Source organism: Mus musculus, chromosome 1 (genome assembly GCF_000001635.26).
Source record: "Mus musculus strain C57BL/6J chromosome 1, GRCm38.p6 C57BL/6J".
Lineage (NCBI taxonomy): Eukaryota > Metazoa > Chordata > Mammalia > Rodentia > Muridae > Mus > Mus musculus.
In genome coordinates, this window is record NC_000067.6 from 171,587,250 (window position 1) to 171,608,934 (window position 21,685).

The 21,685-nt window shown below is 43.3% G+C and overlaps 1 protein-coding gene across 3 annotated transcripts; it reads right to left on the minus strand.

Moving 5' to 3' along the window:
• Window positions 1-1,363: 1,363 nt before the first annotated feature.
• On the minus strand, window positions 1,364-20,161 carry Ly9 (lymphocyte antigen 9). 3 transcript variants are annotated; one of them, NR_102726.1, is made up of 10 exons: window positions 19,859-20,085; window positions 17,741-18,070; window positions 14,538-14,813; window positions 13,733-14,071; window positions 12,398-12,667; window positions 10,435-10,533; window positions 9,241-9,294; window positions 6,606-6,940; window positions 6,174-6,245; window positions 1,364-1,876 (listed from the first exon to the last, which is right to left on the minus strand). NR_102726.1 is itself a non-coding variant. In NM_008534.3 (10 exons), exons 1-10 carry the CDS (start codon window positions 20,072-20,074, stop codon window positions 1,811-1,813), a joined length of 1,965 nt encoding a protein of 654 aa, NP_032560.2. In that variant the 5' UTR covers window positions 20,075-20,161; the 3' UTR covers window positions 1,364-1,810. The 3 variants fall into 3 exon arrangements, 2 of the variants coding, with proteins under 2 accessions (NP_032560.2, NP_001264897.1); NM_008534.3 differs by having other exon boundaries at window positions 19,951-20,161; NM_001277968.1 differs by lacking the exon at window positions 17,741-18,070 and having other exon boundaries at window positions 19,951-20,161.
• Between the last annotated feature and the right edge of the window lie 1,524 nt (window positions 20,162-21,685).

A 21,685-nucleotide genomic window follows, 5' to 3' on the forward strand; every position in this document is an offset into this window, starting at 1 on the left:
GATGAGATATGGGAGATGCGAGATGGGAGTGGGAGACAGGAGAGGCCAAGACAGATGTATCCTTGGATTTCATTGGCTAGCAATACAGGTGACTAGTCTAGTCAAATCAGTAAGCCTCTGCAGGTACCTGCAAATACCCCAACACAAACACACACATATACACATAATTATAAAATAAAATAAGTATTTTTAAAAGGGTTGTAAAAGCACTATTTATTTATTTATTTATTTATTTATTTATTTATTTATTTATTTAAAAAGAGTTATTTATTTTGTGTATATGAGTACACTGTAGCTATCTTCAGACACACCAGAAGAGGGCATTGGATCTCATTATAGATGGTTGTGAGCCACCATGTGGTTGCTGGGAATTGACTCAGGACTTCTGGAAGAGCAGTCAGTCTCTTAACCACTGAGCCATCTCTACAGCCCCAAACACTAATTTTTAAAGTATTTTTTTTTCAACCAAGCAATACAAAAAAGTATTCAATAAAAATGTCCCCTCAATCTAAGATTCTTGGTCCCTCCTCTGGGAGCAGCCACTGGTTTTATATTTTCATTTAGACGTTGCCATGCCTTATATAAGCATATAGACTTACAATTTTCCAGTCCATCTGATGCCACACCATATATACTGCTCTGGACTTTGTTCTTCACACTTGACAGTGTATTCCATATGGCGTGTTAGCCTTTGCTTTCTTTATAAGTCGCCACTGCTTGGAGATGCTACCATGTATTTAAGCAGAGTCTCAGCAAATGGCTTTTAGGTTATTTTTCACTCTCTATTTTAAGTAATGCTAGAGTGAGCATTGTTTCACATAGACCCATGTGCTTATGTGTGAAAAGGGGGAGGAATGGCTGTTTAGAAGAGGGTATGAAGGATGGTCAGTCCTGGTCTCTTTCAATATCAGTTGACCAGAAGAATCCCTGTGCAAGGAGTCTTTTAGGAATGCCCTGTTCTGGGGGGTTCTGTGTACCACACTCTCATAATTGTGTTTCTGACTGCTGAGCTTTTCCCATGATGCTACGCTAAGACAATGATACTTTCAATGACCTGACAAACTGGCTGTCGTAGTCAGTGTTCTAGTGCCGTGAAGAGACGCCATGACTACGGCAACTCTTATGAGAGAAAGCATTTAACTGGGACTTGCTTACAGTTTCATCCATTAACATCACGATGGGGAGCATGGTGGCACACAGGCAGACATGGTGCTGAAGAAGTAGCTGAGAGTTCTACATCTTGATTCATGAGCAGCAGGAAGAGAAATACACTGGGCCTGGCTGGGCTTTTGAAAACTTAAAGTCCATCCCCCAGTGACACACTTCCAACAAGGCCTTGAAGCATTCAAGTATATGAACTTATGAGGGGCTTTATTTTTTTTAATTTTTTTCTTTATTAGTTTATTTATTCACTTTACATATTGACCACAGGCCTCCCATCCCTCCCTCACATCCCTCCCCCAATTCCCATCTCCCCTTCTCCTCAGAGACGGTACCAACCCACCCTGGCACATCAAGTCCCAACAGGACTAAGTGCATCCTCCCCCACTGAGGCAGACAAGGCAGTCCAGATAAGAAAAAGAGATCCAAAGGCAGGGTGTTCAAAGCCTGTAGGCTCCAAGGAGACTCTGCCTGACCTGTGAATGGGCTCATGGGGTAAGGAGGATGACAAGAAGAGGAAGGCATCAAATTCAGGCTAGTCTAAGCCATGGCAGGAAATTCTGATGTGTTCTTTCTGCAGAAACAGGAGGATTTATGATGTCTGTTTTTCTCCAAATCCTCACCCCGGAAGTAGCAGCCGCTTTTCCCTTCAGGTGAAATTTTCATAGGTAGGGGTTTCAGGAGACTCAGCATCTTGCTGTGGTGTTTGTGCCGTCTGGATGAGTTAAAAAGAACATGCAAGAATAAGGTTAACAAAGCCTTGGAGAATCCGACTCTCCTCAGGCGGTGCTGGTAAGATGCAAGACCAGGACAAGGCTCATCCATCTTATAGTTTATGGAAAGAGTCCCAGTGCTAAGGACCATGTGCTGGACTCTCTGTAGGGGAGTACTTGTTGGTTAAGTGAAGCAAATCTACAAGTTTAAAAATGACAATAAAATACTTTCCATTTTATAAGCTACCACTAAGTGATCCGAGTCTCTGCCTGTACTAGAGGAAAGAGGCAAACATGTATATAATAACTTAGATGAAAGAGGTTAGGCTCCAATTAGACCTCAGTTCTAGAGACTATATAGCAAATACTCTACAGAGAAGATGAAATCTGAACTGATGATGGGTGGGTAGGGGAGGTTAGGTGTCAAGACACTGTCTAGAGATGTGTGTTAGAAAATGATTAATATAGGTTTGAGAAATTCCTGATCAAATCGTGATGGCCTTGGACCCAGAACTAGACCTCCTGTTCCTCTAAATCCTGAACTCAGATAAATTTTGTGAGGAACATAGCTGAGGAAATACACTAGTTTCTACTTACTGTAGGGTACGGTGGGGGTGCTGTGCAGCCCTGCATGTGGTGGCTTGGGGCCACATTAAAAGTTGGAGCAAAGAATAATCAATATTCATACCTGTAAATTTGGCCCGAAGAATTAGACTGCAGAGGAAAGCAGCTATGCAATGTAGTAAATTTTATAGATTAATTCTCAAGGTCAACAGAGAAATCCCTAAACATTCAACCATGAGCTTGAAGTCAGGAGGAAGCAGAAGATGACGAACTAATCTGCTCTCTGAGTAGGTTTTTATTGAGTTCTGTTTATTGAGAAGTTCTGCTTCTTCCTCCTTCTCCTCACAAGGTCTTGCTGTATAGATCAGTTGGCCTAAAACTTGCAACTCTCCAGCTTCAAACATCTAAGGCTCTGTATGACTCCATACCTGGCAGAGGATCCATCTTCCAAAGCCCAACTCAACTTTTTCCTCCTGAAGTTGTATCTGCTCTATCCCTCAGTGCAGTGACAGCCACTCTATGCCTCAGTGCAGTGACAACTGCTCTATCCCCCAGTGCAGTGACAGCTGCTCTATCTCCCAGTGCAGTGACAGCTGCTCTACCCCTCAGTGCAGTGACAGCTGCTCTATCCCCCAGTGCAGTGACAACTGCTCTATCCCCCAGTGCAGTGACAGCTGCTCTATCTCCCAGTGCAGTGACAGCTGCTCTATCCCTCAGTGCAGTGACAGCTGCTCTATCCCCAGTGCAGTGACAGCTGCTCTATCCCCCAGTGCAGTGACAGCTGCTCTATCCCCCAGTGCAGTGACAGCTGCTCTATCCCCCATGCAGTGACAGCTGCTCTATCCTCCATGCAGTGACAGCTGCTCTATCCCTCAGTGCAGTGACAGCTGCTCTATCCCTCAGTGCAGTGACAGCTGCTCTATCCCCCAGTGCAGTGACAGCTGCTCTATCCCCCAGTGCAGTGACAGCTGCTCTATCCCCCAGTGCAGTGACAGCTGCTCTATCCTCCAGTGCAGTGACAGCTGCTCTATCCCCCATGCAGTGACAGCTGCTCTATCCTCCATGCAGTGACAGCTGCTCTATCCCTCAGTGCAGTGACAGCTGCTCTATCCCTCAGTGCAGTGACAGCTGCTCTATCCCCCCAGTGCAGTGACAGCTGCTCTATCCTCCAGTGCAGTGACAGCTGCTCTACCCCTCAGTGCAGTGACAGCTGCTCTATCCCCCAGTGCAGTGACAGCTGCTCTATTCCCCAGTGCAGTGACAGCTGCTCTATCTCCCAGTGCAGTGACAGCTGCTCTATCACCCAGTGCAGTGACAGCTGCTCTATCACCCAGTGCAGTGACAGCTGCTCTATCCCTCAGTGCAGTGACAGCTGCTCTATCCCCCAGTGCAGTGACAGCTGCTCTATCCCCCAGTGCAGTGACAGCTGCTCTATCACCCAGTGTAGTGACAGCTGCTCTATCACCCAGTGCAGTGACAGCTGCTCTATCACCCAGTGCAGTGACAGCTGCTCTATCCCCCAGTACATTGACAGCTGCTCTATCCCCCAGTGCAGTGACAGCTGCTCTATCACCCAGTGTAGTGACAGCTGCTCTATCCCCCAGTGCAGTGACAGCTGCTCTATCCCCCAGTGCAGTGACAGCTGCTCTATCCCCCAGTGCAGCGACAGCTGCTCTATCACTCAGTGTAGTGACAGCTGCTCTATCCCCCAGTGCAGTGACAGCTGCTCTATCCCCCAGTGCAGTGACAGCTGCTCTATCCCCCAGTGCAGCGACAGCTGCTCTATCACCCAGTGCAGTGACAGCTGGTTTAATCTCTTAGTGCGTGACAGCTGGTTTATCTCTCAGTGCAGTGACAGCTACTTTATTGTCGAGTACAGTGACAGATTCTCTGTTCCTCAGTGCAGTGACAAGTGCTACTATTTGCATCTGAATAAAACCTGTGGAATTTCACAAACAACTTATTAAGTAATCACATAGTGTTTCTCCTTCTCTCACTGACAAATTCACTTTAACTTCTTTTATCAAATGACTGATTAAAGACACAGCCTCAAGGTCAGGGTGCTGCTGCAAACACATCTGGATCATCACAGCACCACCTGATTGTGAATAAAAAGCATTCAATAAATGTTACTGACTGGACCATTAATTACAGACAAGTAGCGTGTTTGAAAAAAATTAGAGTTAAAAATATTCTTACTGAATGTTTTATAGGGGTTGGGTGAAATTTGGGGGTAGATTCAACAGCAAAAGTGTTGAGGACTCAACGTTTTTAGGAAAGTGAGGATGAAAGGATGAAGTAATCATCCAGATTCAGAGCAAAAATCATTGCTGATGCATATTTAAGAAAAAAAAACCCACTTAAGATTGATAACTACTTTTAACAAACAGACAAGAGAGAAATTTGACATACGAAGTCAGTAGCTTTCTTACAGACCAGTGGGAAATATGCTGAGAGAGAAATTAGGAGAAAAATGCCATTTACAATTGCTACAATTATAAAATGAAACAAACAAGCAGGTCCAACAATGTAAAGCCTTGGAATAAAGCCAAGGAAGTGAGAGGAATACACAATGGAAATTAACATCAACTAAACAAATTGAAGATGGTAGAAGATAGAAAGACTTTCTATGCTCATGGATTGAGAGAATCAATATTGTAAAGATGACCATCTAACACAAAGCGGTTTATAGACTAATATATAGACTCAATGCAATCATACACACACACACACACACACACACACACACACACACACACACACACACAATCTTAAAGTTCACATGGAAGCACAAACACAGCCAAATCATCCCAAGCAAAAGCACTTAGGCTGATATCACAATCCCTAATTTCAAGTTATAGTCCAGCCAAGTCACACAGTGTCAAAAACAGCATGGCAATGGCACAAAACATACACACAGATTAACAGAACCAAGTAGGGGACCCAGATATAGTCACATAGCTAGCCACTTGATTTTACAAATATGTCAACAACACACACTGGAGACTATTTCTCTTCAGCAAATAGTGATGGTGAGCAGCATGCCTACATGTATAAAGTAAAACTAGATTCCTATTTCTCATTCTGCACAAAACCAACCCCAGTGCATTAAAGGCCATAATGTAAAAGACCTGAAACTTTAAAACTTCTAGAGGAAAAAAAAGGAGAAATGATTCAAGATGTATACGTAACAAAAGACTCTTGAATAGTACCCTAGTTGTTCAGAAGCTAAGGCCAACAATCAACAAATGGGACTCAGTATAGCAAAGACAACAATTAAATGAGTGCAGAGAGCCAACAGATCCGGAAAGCATTATTGCAATCTCTACATCTGGCAGAAGACTGATAATCTAGACTATAACAGAACTGAAAAAAAAATCCCCATTAATACAACAGCAGCAGCAGCAGCAGCAGCAGCAGCAAAACTTACAACCCAGTTGATACTTAGGATAATGAACCAAACAGAAAATGCTTCCCCCTAAAAATAAAAAAAAAGCCCACAAACATGTTAACATTCAATTTAACCCCCATTAGATATTAAATTGATTATTAAATGTTCAATCTTCTGTCACACAGAGGTGCATCAGACACCTCTGTTGACCATAGAATGTGTCAGATCTGTATAATACTGAGCAGTTCTGAGTTCCTCAGCTATGGGAATCTAGGACTTTCAGTTAAAAATACTGGGAACACCTTCTTACTTCTTTTTCTTGGGAAAAAGAAAATTGTTCTCACCTTTTTAGGCTTCTGCACAGAGCAGTAGATTGTATTTGAGTCTTCTTTCTTCTGAGGAAGTGGGGTCTCTCCCTGTAACAGGTATCAGATTAGCATTACCCATTGAATGAGAGCTTCCCCTTTCCTTTTTAGCCCATAGCTGTTGAGGCTAGAGTACACCCACTGTGTTCTGGTCTCAGAAGCTGGGAGTTGCTTTTGTGCTGGGGACAGTATCTCCGACTCTCTTGCTCCCCATAGTGATGACCCAAAAGTGAGTTCCTCCATTTCAAAGGTTCTCATGGTTTGGTAATCATGGCTGAACTGTATGGCATCAGTCTGTATGGTCCTTGACCTATTCTTAGACAGACCCCCAGTTTGTAAGAACTTCTCCAGGCCACTAGAGAGTCCTAGAAATAGAAGGAGGATGAAGATGTGCTAGTTAGAAATGCTCACCTGCACATTCAGGGACACTTGTATATATGCCATGTCCTCTTCATCCATAGACCCATCCACTTTATCATATGGAGTGATTGCTTCATATTCTACTTGCCCCTCATAGGCCAAGGCATGTGCAATGTCCTGATGGGTGACCAAGTCATACACCTGATTTCTACTATTAGCAGTGCTGTGCATTCTGGTCTTTTCGTCATCCTCTTCTGTTGTTGCGCTGCTCTCAGAGCTGGTATCTGAGGTGGGTGTAGGCTGATGCCTGGTGGTCTTAGCAGACATGTCTAGTTTCTCATACCGTTGGGAGAGCACAGAAAATTGTCCATGGCCAGTTGGGGTTTCTAGAACACATTGTGCAGGGTTAACAAAAGTGTGTCAACTCCCACATCTTTCTTGATCTGCTATAAGGACCCAACTTACTCCAACTTCTGTCCTAGATCAGATCACAAGGCTGGGGGAATTTACATCTGTTTCCCATTAGGGAGTTCCTTTATGTGCTTCCTTCCTCCTTTTCAAACACCAAATGATTTATTTATCTGACACATACATGTTCACTTCATATAATGTGTTATGGTCTTCCCAGCAACCTTAAGTGAACAGAACTAACAAGGACACAGGCAGGGATTCTGGGGAAACACAAAGATAAATTAGATCTGGTCCTGGAGTTCACTGTCTAGCTGGGGAAGAGGAGTCATATACATGAATATTTATTACTTATTAGTATAAGGTGGTCTCTGGTAGGTATCACGTGGATGGTGTAAGGAAAGTGCTGAGGTGGGAGGACATGCTACTCGTTAGAACAAGGAAGACCTTGAAAGTGGCAGAACTGAAGTGGGCTTTAAAGTAAAGGCAAGCTTTGATGAGTGACAGGGCATATCTTGTGGGGGGAGCAGCACCATTAAGGCATTCAGCAGAAACATGGAGCCTACTCCCTTGAGAAAGGGATCCACTTATAATACTTAACAAGTGCAATGGCCTGGGTGTAGTGCAGTCAGTACAGGTGCCCGTCTCAAGGAACTTACATGGCATACCTTCTGGGTACCAACCTTGCTTTGGGGTAAATAAAGTAGCTCATTTGACCCAAATGTAGAATAAACATGCCTACCATTCACTAAGTATCTGATGTGTCATGCAATGCTCCAAGTGCCTTTGGTCTGCTATAACATCATGAAGCACAGAAATGAAGCTGGATCATATAAAAGGTTAAGTGTGTCCTCATCTACATGGTAGAGCCAAGATTTGAATGCAGTGGCTTAGTCCTGGTGTTCTTGCCACTACCTAGTGCTTTCTCTGGCTTTGTATGAGTTGGTCTAATAGTGAACAACAGTAATGATTGTCACCGAGTGGCCACCGTGCACATCATTCCACTTTGCTCCTCACAGTAAATGAAGCATCCCCATTTTTCCTGATAAGGAAAATAAAAGTTAGAGCTTGCATTACCCGAGATGCTATCATTGGTAGGGAAGAGAAGTTGGGTCTAAATGGGATTGCCTGACCTGAATCCATACATCTGACTCCTACGTGTTGTCTTTAGAACACAACAAAGCCACGAGGAGTCATTGATGGGTTCTTTTTTTCCATTCCCATTTTTTGGGGGTTTGCATTTCTCTCTCAGAAACTCTACATTGTATAATGACTTCAGCCCCAGGCCTTCCTCTGACCCTGTCTCCTTGATAGATCTCCTCCATGAGATACAACAGAGAGTTTTTAGAAGCATGGTGTGGGTTGAGGAGGCAGGATAAGGGGCTCTTTAGCATACCAGAGCTCTGATGTTCAAGGTGGTAATTTAGGGTGGCATGGCATGGGCATGAGGAAGTCAAAGCAAGCATCTCAGCTCTGCACCCCAACACCCACTGGGACAATCCCGCTTTTATATGTTTTGTGCCATTGAGTGTTGAATAAGAGTTTGTTTCAAGAACACACCCCTTAGCTTGGGTCATCTTGCAAACACACTGAGGAGGCTCTAGAACAGTAGTTCTCAACCTTCTGAAGGCTGTGATCCTTTAATGTAGTCCCTCATGTTGTGGTGACCCCAACCATAAAATGTTCTCGTTGCTACTTCACAACTGTAATGTTGCTAGTTATGAGTCATAATGTAAATATCTGAAATGCAGGATATCTAAAATGTGACCTCTGTGGGGGCCATGACCCATGGCTGGAGAACGGCCATTCTTGAGTGTTAAGAGTCTTGAGCCTAATTTTAATTAAGCTTCTGACTTTGCTCCTGTCACAGCTTTATTGTGTCACTTGGCCTTTGTTTCTCTATTCACAAAATTAAGAAAATAACCCAAGGTCACATTCAAGTGGTGACAACCAACATCCAAGGCACCCAGGAGGCTCCAGCAGACAGACCACACCTCCTGGTTCCAGAAACTAACTCTAAGGGATCCATCTTTCTGGAGCTTTTGTTCCCAAACTACTTTCTTCCAGCATACTGCATTTTCAAACTTTAGCAGGTATGTGGGTCCCCTAAATACAGCTTTGGATTCAGTATTCCAGTGGCAGTGATCAAGATTCTGCATTTTTAACAAGGTGCTAAGTAACCCACATGGCTGGTCAGCTGACTACACTTTGAGAAGCTAGGCTTTGGGACTTATATCTGGCACAAATAATCCATATTCAGAGTTACTAATGATATTACCTGGTATTTCAGCTGGGACCTCCGCTTGTCTGTACCTGGTGGCCAAAGACGAACCTGAGAAACCAAGTAGAAGAAGTCACTGAGACTGAGAGTAGGGAGGTGTCTTGAGTTTGTGAGACTCAAAGGAGAGGGGGAGAGGCTTCTGAAGAGAGATTCGGGGGAGACTATGGACAAGGAGGGGACCCTGAGGTGGGCATAGGGCCAAGGGAAGCAGTATCCAGAGCCCAGGGTCATCATCATCTGCCAAGAATGCTATGGGACTTCCTGGCATCTCCCTGGAAGAGAGAATTCTGACTCTTCTAGAAGTGATTCTTCCAGGGCCATGTGTCTTTTAGCCTGCCTGCTCTTTGGGGAAAATTCTCCATTATCACTCCAATATTAAGATTCTAGAGGGAGATGCCAATTATGAGTATTTATCTCCTTGTCTGCAGTGATTGGTCCAACAGCAACCACATGACTTCAACTTGGGTAATCAGAGATATTTCTTACATTTTTCAAATTGAAGTTGGAGGGAGACAGCCTCTCTCTCCAGCTTTTAGAGAGCCATTCGTGTGTGTATGTCTGAAGATGCAGGTTTCTGTGCTGAAGTACACCCCTCCCCTTGACCCTCAGCTATACTGCAGGAGGAGAGTCAAGCTGGCTTGCAGAGAATCACACAAATAAGATATGGGGAGATCTGGTGGTTTCCAGGCCTCTGTTGACATTTGTCCATTAAGGCCACTGGGTCATAAAATAATAAATCATGTCCCCATTCTTGCTCCATACTCTACAAAAGTCTAAGCTAGGGTTGGAGAAATGGCTCAGTGGTTAAGAGGACTGGCTACTCTTCCAGAGGACAGAGTTTTATTCCCAGCACTTATGTGCTGTCGCTCAACCATCTGTCACTCCACTTCCAAGGACTCTGATGTCCTCTTCTGGCCCTCAAAGGTACCAAGTGCACACGTGATGTCTGTACACACAGGTAAAACACACATACACATAGAATAATAAAAATTACAAAATCTGAACTAATCCAGTTGGGGTACAATTATTTTTAACTAAAGACCCTCAAGTAATACCTAGCCTCTTCATCACCCTGAGAAGAAACTAGGTCTAGCAGAGAAGTAGCAGGGGTTTAGGAGAAGGTTGAGGAACCTCCCAGGTTCGAAACAGAGAGGCTCCTAAGGGTGGGTAAAGTGAATTTAGCACATTTACACTGCTTCTTTTTCCTCAAAATGAAGTAACCGCCAATGAGCATCAACAAGAGCAAAACCAGGAGGAGCAGGAGCCAAAACCTCTTGTTTCTCTCAGGGCCTTGAAGAGAAAAAAAAATGAGGATATTAATGCAAATACTGACAGAGAAATCAGAGAGAATGACTGACAGAACACAGTGACCATCCTAATTGGCTTTCAAAATCCTGTGACAATCTAAAAATACATACGTTCATTTATTCATTCTACAACCATTTTTCACCAAGCCTGCTAGGCAAGAGGTTACCAGAGTACACAGGCAGACACAGACTCCACAGCGAGATGTATGGCTTACCCAGACTCTAGAGTTTTAACATGAGATTTGGTTAAGCTCCACCAGGCTCAGAGCAGGCCACTGCACTACTGCCTTCTTCTCTAAGTGAGACAGAAGTTATAAGCTCAAGGAAGAAAGGGCTCAGATTCCTATGAAGCCAGGCTCAGCCTGCCCCAGCGACACTGCATCCCAGATAGACTTTACCTTTCTCTTACATTTTCTGGGGAGAAACAGAACGCCAGCCTTAAGTTACAAATACTGTCTTTGCTGTATAAGTATAGGGGACTTTGATAAGTCCCCCATACTTCTGTCAGTATCTTTATAGAATGGGGAAAACGGTAAAAGGCTTCCATGTATTGGATTGCTGTGAAAATTAATTGTGTGAAAACGCACAGAGCTCTAGAGTAGTGGCTCACATCTATTAGGAACCACCAGAGCCAGGCATGGTGGCACACACCTTTACTCCCAGCACTTAGCAGTGACAGATGAACCCCTGTGAGTTGGAGGCTAGCCTACCGATGGGCAGAGCTCCAGACCAGCTAAGGCTATACTCAGTTGCAAAACCCAAAACAAGCAAAGCAAAACAGAAAGGAAAAGCTTCCTCTGCACACTCAGCCCACGTTCTCCTACAGTTGGCATCCCTTTCCATACACTTCACATAACTCTACACTACAAACCTTGAATTCTGCATTGTCCAGTAGACCATAGCTTTTGACACACAGCTGGTTTGGCTTAGAAACTAAATGCTTATTTTTATTTAAATTTGAGTGGCAAACGGTGGGTGATTCAGTTTCTTTTTGAAACACTGGAGTTAGTTTGAAAAAGACTTGGATATATACATTTATTTTTGAGCTGTATATTTTATGGAATCTGAATAAAATTAGCTTTTAATAAGAATTTATTATCTGAATTAAGATATGGCTTAAGTATAAAGCACACGCTGACCTTTAAAATGTTGATAAGTATTTTATACAAAATTCATATGAACTACTGATATTTTGAATCTTTTAGATGAAATAAAATGTATTATAAAAAGTAATTATTTTCCTGTATCACTTCCTCTTTTTTAACTTCTTTGGACAGGATCTCTTGTTAGCTCAGGCTGATATCAAACTCTCTTTGTAGCCAAGGATGTACTCAGACTCCTTGATCTTTCTGCATCTCTCAGTTTCTGGGATTATAGTTATTATAGACTTGTTCCTCTATATTCAGTTTTTTGCAATGCTATGGATTACAGTCAGGATTTCACATGTACTGGGAAGTATTCTACCAACTGAATTAAATCCACCACTTTGTGTGTGTGTGTGTGTATGTGTGTGTGTGTGTGTGTGTGTGTGTGTGTGACAAATTCTAATTTTGTAGCAGCTCAGGGTGACTTCAAATTTGTAATTCTTATGCCTCAGCCGCTGAAGTATTTGGATACAGGTAGTTACGAACACATCTATCTCTTTTTGCTTTTAACAACACAGCTCTCAGAACCTTAGAATTATATATCTGGATCCCATTGCACTGAAATGATGCTCTATAGGATTCTGTCCTATAGTCTCTCACTGGCTTTTATAAACAGCTTAGAACACAAACACTGGACATCAAAGTCCCAGCTTCTATAGCCTGGATGGAAGGGGAGGGGGAGAAGGAGGGGGAGGGACAGACCTGAACAGATGGTCCCAGAAGAAAACTGGCTGGAGCTGTTGCTGACAGGGTTATGGGCTGTGCATGTGAAGTTGGGCAGGTGTTCACCACTTTCCCAGGAGACGTTGAGGTGCGACTTCCCTTGGGACATGACAGCTTTGTTTTGTAGAGGCATCCATGTGTATGTCACATTGTTTCCACCACCGTCCACTGAACAGGTCAGGACAACCTCGCAGATTCCGTTCATCATGTGCACAGGACTCTTGGTGACACTGGGCTTCTCCAGTCTCTCTATGTGGGGGGAAAGACAGAGCCAGCATGGAACCAGACCTGTCAGTGAACTGGCTGGCTGCCAAGGTTGATATCCTGAGTTTGAGTCCTAAGACCTACATAGTGGAATGAAAAAGCCAGTCCCTAAATACTATCTTCTACACACACACACACACACACACACACACACACACACACACACACACACACACACCACACACACACACAGAGAGAGAGAGAGAGAGAGAGAGAGAGAGAGAGGACACCCCACACACAGACAAACACACACATCCACACACACTCACGCTCACACACAATTAAAAAGAAAAGTAAAAAAGAACGACTACAACCATGAAGACTGTGTGTGGTGCCCCGCAGGAGTCATACGCCCAGTGGAGGTCTTTTCCTCAGTCATGAGCATCCTTAACCTCCGTGGACCTTGATACTCAGGTGAACAATTTGATTCAAACACTGTCTTGCAGTGAAAAGTTTGCCAGTTAATCAACACCAACAAGTTCAGTTCTTTTGAACACAATGTCTTAAACTTTACCAAGAATTTTTAAAAAGTAAAATTAGTACTTAAATACCACATTCATTCATTTTTTTTTTGATCAGTTAAACAAAATTATTCTACATTTGTTTGTTTAGAGACAGGGTTTCATGTAGTCCAGGCTGACTTCCAACCTGCTGTGTAGCCTTGGATGTAGACAGGGAAGAGAGCCGGCAGGCTTAAACTACACAAAATATCAAGCCCAACTCCCGGAAAGCCCAAGGTTGAGGAGGAAGAATGCAAATTCTTTGTCTCACACTCTGGATCTCCGAGTGGCCCACCCTCAGAGTGCTCTGACAGATCAAGCGCTTCCCTCCAGACTACTCTGCTTCCACCCGACTTATCCCTGTCCTCGTTATAAACGATGATGGAACGCGAGCGCGCAGATAGATGAAAGTTAGGTGTCTGAAGCCTAGATCAAGGAACACCTTGGCAGGTAGGGTCTGCTCATCCGCTGGTTCTAATGTTTCCTTCCTGGGTACCCCTGTGTGAGCTGACTAGCTGTGATAGGGAGGAAGCTGGCGAGGGGTACTCACTGTAGACAAGCAAGGTGAAATGTCTCACACTGGGGTCTCGGGAGGCCTCTGAGCACACATAGGCATGGTAGGGGCCCGCGTCCTCCATCTTCAGCTGGCTGATCTTCAGGGATTGGTCCTGGTCAGAGGTCCTCACCCTCCGTTCTTCAGAACCTTTGGGCTTACGGCGAGAATCCGCTGTTGCTGCTCCTCTCCGTTCTTGGCTGATAACCGACGTGTTAAACACCCAGACAACATTCTTTGTGGCCCGAGTGGCCCGAAATTCCAAGGGCAGGGTCACTGGCTCTCCCAGGATTCCTACCACAGTCTTCCCCGCTGCTGTTTTTCTTCTGGAGGCTCCTGAGTTTGAAGTCAGAGATGAGACATTGCAGCTTCTGCCTCTGTTCCTCTCTCCCTTGACCCCCTCCCCGCCCCCATCCCCACCCAAGCCACACTGAAGGACACTGGAACCCCCTTTCCCCTTCCCATATCCCCTCAGTGAGGCACCCCCGAAGCCACCTGTTTTATTTGGTTATTTTCATTTCCTTCTTAGCCTGTCCAGTCTTCCCTACTTTGAGGTGATCCTGAGAGACACCATCACTCAAGTTAAATTCAATTTGGACTTTTGCCTCAGGACCTTCTTTCCTCCCTTGGGGTGCCACAGTGCCTGGGGTTTTCAAGTCTGGCCAGCCTCTCTTAGGCCCCTGGGCAACTTGTTCTCTTTCTTTTCTCCATCCTCTGTCTCACCGAAACCTGAACTTTAAACCCCATGGGTGCTCAGGATGTTTCTAGAGTCCCCTTGGAAGAACTGAGCAGAGTCACTTGCCTGTGCAGAATTGCCAGATGCGGACAGGTTGGGAGCTGTTTTGGCTGACTGGATTCCAGGCTTTGCAGGTATAGGGTAGGTCGGGGTCACAGACACTCTGGGAAACCCTGAGGGTGTGGCTTCCATCGTATGTATTTAAATGGGTGTCCTCTCGGGTCCAGCTGTACTGGACACTGTCCTTTGTCCCCTTTACAGTGCAGATTAGGGTGAAGGTGCAGGAATCAGTATCGGATGGGGTCACAGATTCCACGATGATCTGAGGCTTCTGGAGCTTCTCTGAGGGGGATAACAACATCGAGAAGACTCTCAGATTTCTTCCTTATCAGGAAAAGGCTCCCTGAAGAAGAAGGTGATGGTAGGGAAGCTAGACATGGAGGAAGATCAGCATTCCCTGTTCATTCCCTATTCTCTCCCTGTTCTAGGGGAGTCTGCAAATCAGGGTGAGAGCCTCTCCACTGTGTTTCTAAAACATTCTCCATAGGTCTTATTATCACAACAGCTCAAAGTTCATAGCAGTGTGATTCATATTTCCCCCTCTGTTTCCCCTCCCTCCATCCTCTCCCTCCCTCCCCTCCCTCCCCTCCCTCCCCTCCCTCCTTCCTCCACAACCCCTGTTTGGGACCTCCTGGCCACTGAGTAATTGTGGAATGACCTAGGCAGTGACCCGCTGCTTCCCTTCCTTTTGTCCTTTTTCCTTCACCTTCCTTTTTATTCCATCTCCTCTGTTCAACCTTGGGTTGAATTTTTCTTGAACAGGTGTTAGTTACACGCACAAAAATGAAAATAAGAAAAAGGGTGTGTGATTTTAGAAAGTAATCATTACTACCCCAAACACCTATTTCTTCCCCCCATTAGATTTCCAGAGTCCATTACCACTAAGAGTTTCCTTTTAAAGTAATAGTTTTACTAATTACCTGAGAATTTTGTAGTGTGTATTTTGGTCATATTCACTCTAAGTGGCACAATAATGCTTACACTAAGAGTTTCATACTGATCCTTCTAGATATACATATGTGATAGCATACTATTCATATTGTGTAGAACTCATTAAACATTAGCAATACATATGAACCATCACTACATGTTAATAATCAACTCTAAGTTTAACAGCTGCACAAAATTTCCTTAATAGATACAGAACACCCTACAAATCAACAGAGATGTCAAACTACCTGTTCAGTAGAAAGATGACATTATGAAATAAATACTTTTTCTTGAAACTTCTTCTATTCAACCCTAACCTACAATTTTGCAGAATGTGACCTTGGAGACAGGCTTGTGTTTGGAGATAGGGGTGAATCTGTTAGAGTAGGCCCAAATTCCATCTATTATTCTTATAAGAAGAAGAGAAATAGGATACCAACTATGTAGACTCACATCTGAGGACCTAGAGAGAAGATAGCCATTTTCAGTCCAAAGACTTCAGAAGACACCAAACCTACAGGTATCTTGATCAGTCTGTAAAGTTGTAAGAGAACACACTTCTATTGTTTAGTCTACTCAGCGAATAATATATATTTTTAAAATCTATGTGCATGGGTGTTTTGCCTGCACACTTCTGCCTGTGCTGCATGCATACAGTGTACATGGGGGTCAGAAGAGAGCATCAGTTCCCCTTTGGAACTGGAGTTACTGACACCTGTTAATGGCCTTGTGGGTGCTGGGAGTTGAATCTGGATCGTCTGGATGCCCAGCCAGTGCTCTTAACCACTGAACCATCTTTCCAGCCCCATCAGCCAGTAATATTTTATTACGGCAACCTTAGCAAACCAACAGAGATTTTGATACCAAAAGTGAGGTGTTGTAACAAATGTCTAAAAATATGGAAGGTGTCTTTAGAAATGGCTAGTGAATAGATGTTAGAAAAAAAATTGAGACAGAGTTTCACTGTGATACCCTGGCTATCCTGGAATTCATTCTGTAGACCGGGCTGACCTTGAACTCAAGAAGTCTGCCTGCCTCACGAGTGCTGGTATTAACGGTGTAAGTCACCATGGCCCAGCTTGAGGTTGGAAGAATTTTGAGTAGTATGCTAGTAAGAGCCCATGTTGACATCAAGATGCTTTTGGTAGAAATATGATGGTAAAGGCAGTTTCTGAAGACACAGAAAAAAATTAGGGACACTGTAGAGAAATCTAACATATGTATATTAGAATGAAATACATAGACTCAGAAAGAAAACAGGCATTGTAAGGAAATCTAATATATATATCTAATCATATATATATACATACACACACACACACACACATATATATATGGTAGAAATAAATCTGACAGCCTTTTGGAATTCTAATATTATATATATATATATGTAGTGATAGAAATGAAGACATTTAACATCTCTCTGATAATGTTTCAGAAATTATGGACATGCCATTAGAAATTGAAGAGAAGTGAATGCTTGCATAAAGTGGGATAGAACTTGGCTGAATTGTATTCTACTGTTTTGTAGAAAGTAGAATGTTTAAGTAACAAAATGTATTTCTAAGCAAAACATTAAAGGTAAGGTGCTGGGAAGATGGATCAGTGCTAGGAGCACTTTCTGCCCTCGCAGAAGACCACAGTTTGATTCCCTGTACTCACATTGGGTGGCTCACATTCACCTATGATTCGAGTTCCAGGGGGTTTGAACCTTCCCCTGTCCTTCACCAGCACCCACATGCACATAAACACACATCTACTCATACATAAATATTTATATTGCAAAACATAAGTAAGCACATCTAGGGAGAATGTGTGTGGACAAGGTTTGCTGAGGAGAGAGTACATGTGATTTATGGACTCTAGTGATTAAACACTACAAACTTAAGCTGAAGGAACAAAACTAGGGTAGAAAGAGAGTTGTCAGCCTTTTGGCTGTCTATAAGATAGTACAATGAGCTTCAGGACTGTAAGATCATGTTACCTATTGAGAAGAAGACACCAATGGCAGGGCTGTCCCTGTCACCATGTGTCATGTGGAATATAAAAATGTACCACCTCACGCTATCTCCAGCTACACTCTGACCCCAGTGATCTTGTGGCTTCCATGGCTAGCCCCATGGAACAACCGCTCATCTCGAGGTTTGTTGTTGTTGTTGATTTTGGTCACATTTCTAACCATCTGCCCCTGTGGTTAATGGTCACAAAGTTTTTAGAGATCAGTAGGGGATTGGTGGTGGTGTGGGGGTGGAAAATCCCCCAAGCTCTCTGGAACTCACCATAGATGTGCAGTGTGAACTCTTTATTTGTGGTGAGGATAACATTCTTTTGGTTTATCTGAGCATGGTAGGATCCTGAATCACTTTTGGTTAGGTTGCTCATGTACAAGGAGTAGCCATCTTCGCTGACTTTGAGTCTGCCATTATATCCTTTGTCCAGAATAGTTATATCTTTTTTGTAGAATACTAAAGCAAGAGCCTTTGGGGGACAATTCCAGATGATATGCTCAATCTCTGCATCCTTTGAGATGTTTAGGGAGAAAGTCACAGAACCCCCTAGCATCCCTGATATCACTGTTGGAGGTGTTTCCTTTCCAGAGGCTCCGAGCCCTGTGGAAACAGAAGAGGGACTTGGAGGAACAGCTGAACTCTTCAAGCCACCTTTCGTTCATTCACCCCATAAACATGGACTTATCACAAATTCCATATACTGAGAAATGAATGAGACCAGACATTCTCCTTCTAAGCCCACTGGCTAGCAAAGCCATTCATTCATTCACTTATGCATTCACCCACTCATTCACCAAACTCTCTTCCATGAAAGTAGCTATAGTAATCCATAAACCGTTTCTTCTAAACTTCTTTTCTAATTGGGAAATTACTCAGGCTATGACTGGGTGAATTTCTGAAGTTTTCTGAGAGTCAGCATATTGATCTGTAAGACTGATAGATTCATCAGAGCTACGTCATGTACAAGGGATATTCTGATAAAACTTCAATGAAAGCAGGTTGTTGCAAACTGTAAAGAGCTAGAAAAGCAAATGACATCATCTCTTTAAAAATAAGATGAATAGGACGATGCTTAGAGGAGTGGAGAGATGGCTAGGTGAGTGATAGAATAAATAAAGTCACTCCCTGGTAGAACCTAGATGCTCAGCATGGGGGGAAAGCTGTCACTAAGAGTCTAGAGAAATAACAGTTATTTCCGAGGGACTGTTCCATGCCACTGTGCTAAGCATGACTCTCTCACTGTTTTCAAGCTTGAAAATGTCTTTATCAGCCTACCTTCCATCATCTAGGAGATCCCAGACTGTCTTTGGCTTAGTCATGTCAAGCTTGGGGTTGGGCAGAGATGGTATCATTTGTTTTGCTTTGTTTTGGTTTTAAGTACAGTCCATATTTCTGATAAATATTGTTATCAAAGCTTTTAAGAGCTCAGGTGTTTGGTCAACACAACTCATTTTCCTATGAAGACTCTGCGGTATCTGTTGCATGACCCCAGTCTAGATCCCCCGATTCCAGGGCTCCTGAGGCTTTGTAGAGTACTCTAGGAATTTAGATCAAATCAGACAAGATCTGAATCCTGGCTACTTCAAGAATTCTGGGTGCAAAAATTATAAGATAAAAAGAAGACAAAGAAGTGTAGCTGTAGGGCTGGAGAGATGGCTCGGTGGTTAAGAGCACTGCTGTTCCAGAGGTCCTGAGTTCAATTCCCAGCAACCACATGGTGGCTCACAACCATCTGTAACGGGTTTTGATGCCCTCTTCTGGTGTGTCTGAAGAGAGCAATGGTGGTGTAGTCATATCATAAAATAAATAAATAAATCTTAAAAAAAAAAGAAGTGTAGCTGTAGCCTAAAGGGAAAGGAAGAGAAGAAGGAGAAGGAGAAGGAGGAGAAGGAGGAGGAGAAGGAGGAGGAGGAGGAGGAGGAGGAGGAGGAGGAGGAGGAGGAGGAGGAGGAGGAGGAGGAGTCACGTTGTCTAGGGTCACCTGGGCATATGAAGCTTCTATGGTCCAGGGGATACAAGAATTAAGACAGGAAGTAGAAAGAAAATCTAACAGTGTTTGTGCCCCCGGAGGCTGCAAGGTGGCTTGTCATCAGAAGGGTTTGCTCTGATTGCTCTGTGAATTTGTATACATTACACAGAAAACAAACCGGAGACAGTGAGTATGAAGGAAACATGGTTTGAGACTGGGCTAGAATATTACCTCCTCATGGTGATTCAATGTGTTTGTTCTCTCTCTCTCTCTCTCTCTCTCTCTCTCTCTCTCTCTCTCTCTCTCTCTCTCTCTCTCTCTCTCTCACACACACACACACACACACACACACACACACTGCATACATACTCTTACATATGTACAGTTCTCAAAATAAAGTATAGTTGCAGAGTACTTACCTAAGGAAGGTAATTTCCTGATTTTACCACAAGAATCTATCTTCCGGGCAGAAGCCCAACCTCAGAGACCGCGTGTAGCAAGCAGAACTTACCCATGAGTAGGAAGAGGAGAGGAATCCAAAGAATGGGAGAAAATATCTGCTGCTGACTCATTCTTGGATTTTCAGAGAGTGGACCTAGAGCCCAGTCACACCAATATCTCTTTAGATCCGCCATGATGGTGTACTTCCAGATTTCAAATTAAAGGAGATGCACTTACCACAACTTCCTGAAGTATGTGAGTGCACGCGCATGCGTGGTTTGTGGTGCACGGTTTGTGGCGTGTGTGTGTGTGAGTGTGTGCATGTGTGCATGTGTGTCCCAGGAAGAGCTGTTTATATTGAGCACGACAGACTCCTGCATCTGCTCAGACTGAGGGAGAGGTCCCAAGCACATCCAGATCCTGCAAGGAAATTGTAAACCAGTGCTGGGCTTCACTTGTTTCAGTATCAAAGATGAGCTCTAACCATGAATCTAAAGATGTCTACTAAGTATCCTCACTTCTGGACATTACTGTCCTCTTCTTGGATTCAGGCTGAGATTAGTGGCTTCTTATAGTGAATAGATGTGACAGAGCTAGTGATATGTCACTTCTGAATACAGGACAAGAGAAAGGCTGTGGCTTCCATCTCTTTCTTTCCCATTTCCAATTCCCCCATTTTCTTCTCTCCTTCCTCTAATTCATGTCATGTGTGTGTGTGTGTGTGTGTGTGTGTGTATGTATATGATATATATATATATATAATGTAGGTTCTACATAGGAAAGAAATTATGAATATCTTTCTGAACCTGGAATATTTCCCTCAATATAATGATCTCTAGTTCTGTTGATTTTCTTGAATGTCTCATTTTCTTTATAATTGAAGAAAAATGCTGTTTTGTTCGTATACGTCATTTTTCCTCTATTGATGAACATCTAGGCTGAGTCCCTAAGTTGGTTATTGTTAATAGTGCCTCAAGAAATGTGGCTGAATATCTCTGCCCTATGCACAGGGATTTTGATTTATGATGCAGAAAAGAATTTCAGGACAAGTCAGTCAGAAGCAAAGTTAGTTTAAATGAGAAAAGAATGTGCACTCTAAGAGAGATGGAATCCAGGGTGATGTGTACCTCAGTACCTTGGCAGTAACTATACATATCTGATTTTGTGGATTTTGGAGTTACATTGTTTGAACCATACAGGCTATACATGGGGTTAAAGAGTAAGTAAAAATATTCTGGTATGCATATTTTATATAAAACATTTTCCTTTTGTAGATGAGATTATGAGGTGGTGTGTAACTTTCATTGTGTCGGTTTCCAGATAAGAAAGGAATATTGACAAGATAAGAACATAGACCACAAGACTCAAGGGAATTCCCTCTGTGTGTGGGTGGCACAGAGGTCAACATTGTATTTTGACTGTAAGCATGATTCATTAATTGTCTTAAGAATCTTGGTTGTGGTATTTTCTCAGAAAGGGGAACATAAATCCTTTGCAGGCCATCTTACAAGTGGCTTCATGAGCTGTGTTGAGATTTTTGACTCTTAGCCTGTATGAGATGGGTGAGATGACTTATACCCAGTGAAGTCACCCTTTCTTGAGTTTTCCAATCAAACAACAGAGATTTCGTAAATCAATCAATTGATCAATGTCCAATGGAGAAATCAGCTTACTGGGTACATCTGGCTTGATCCAGCTTTAACTTCCCTCCACCATTATTCCACACCAGCAGTGCCTATTGCTCTAGATGTTCCTTGAATCCGTGAAAAGGCTCCAGGAAGTTCTTTTGGGGGGTAGTGTTCCTT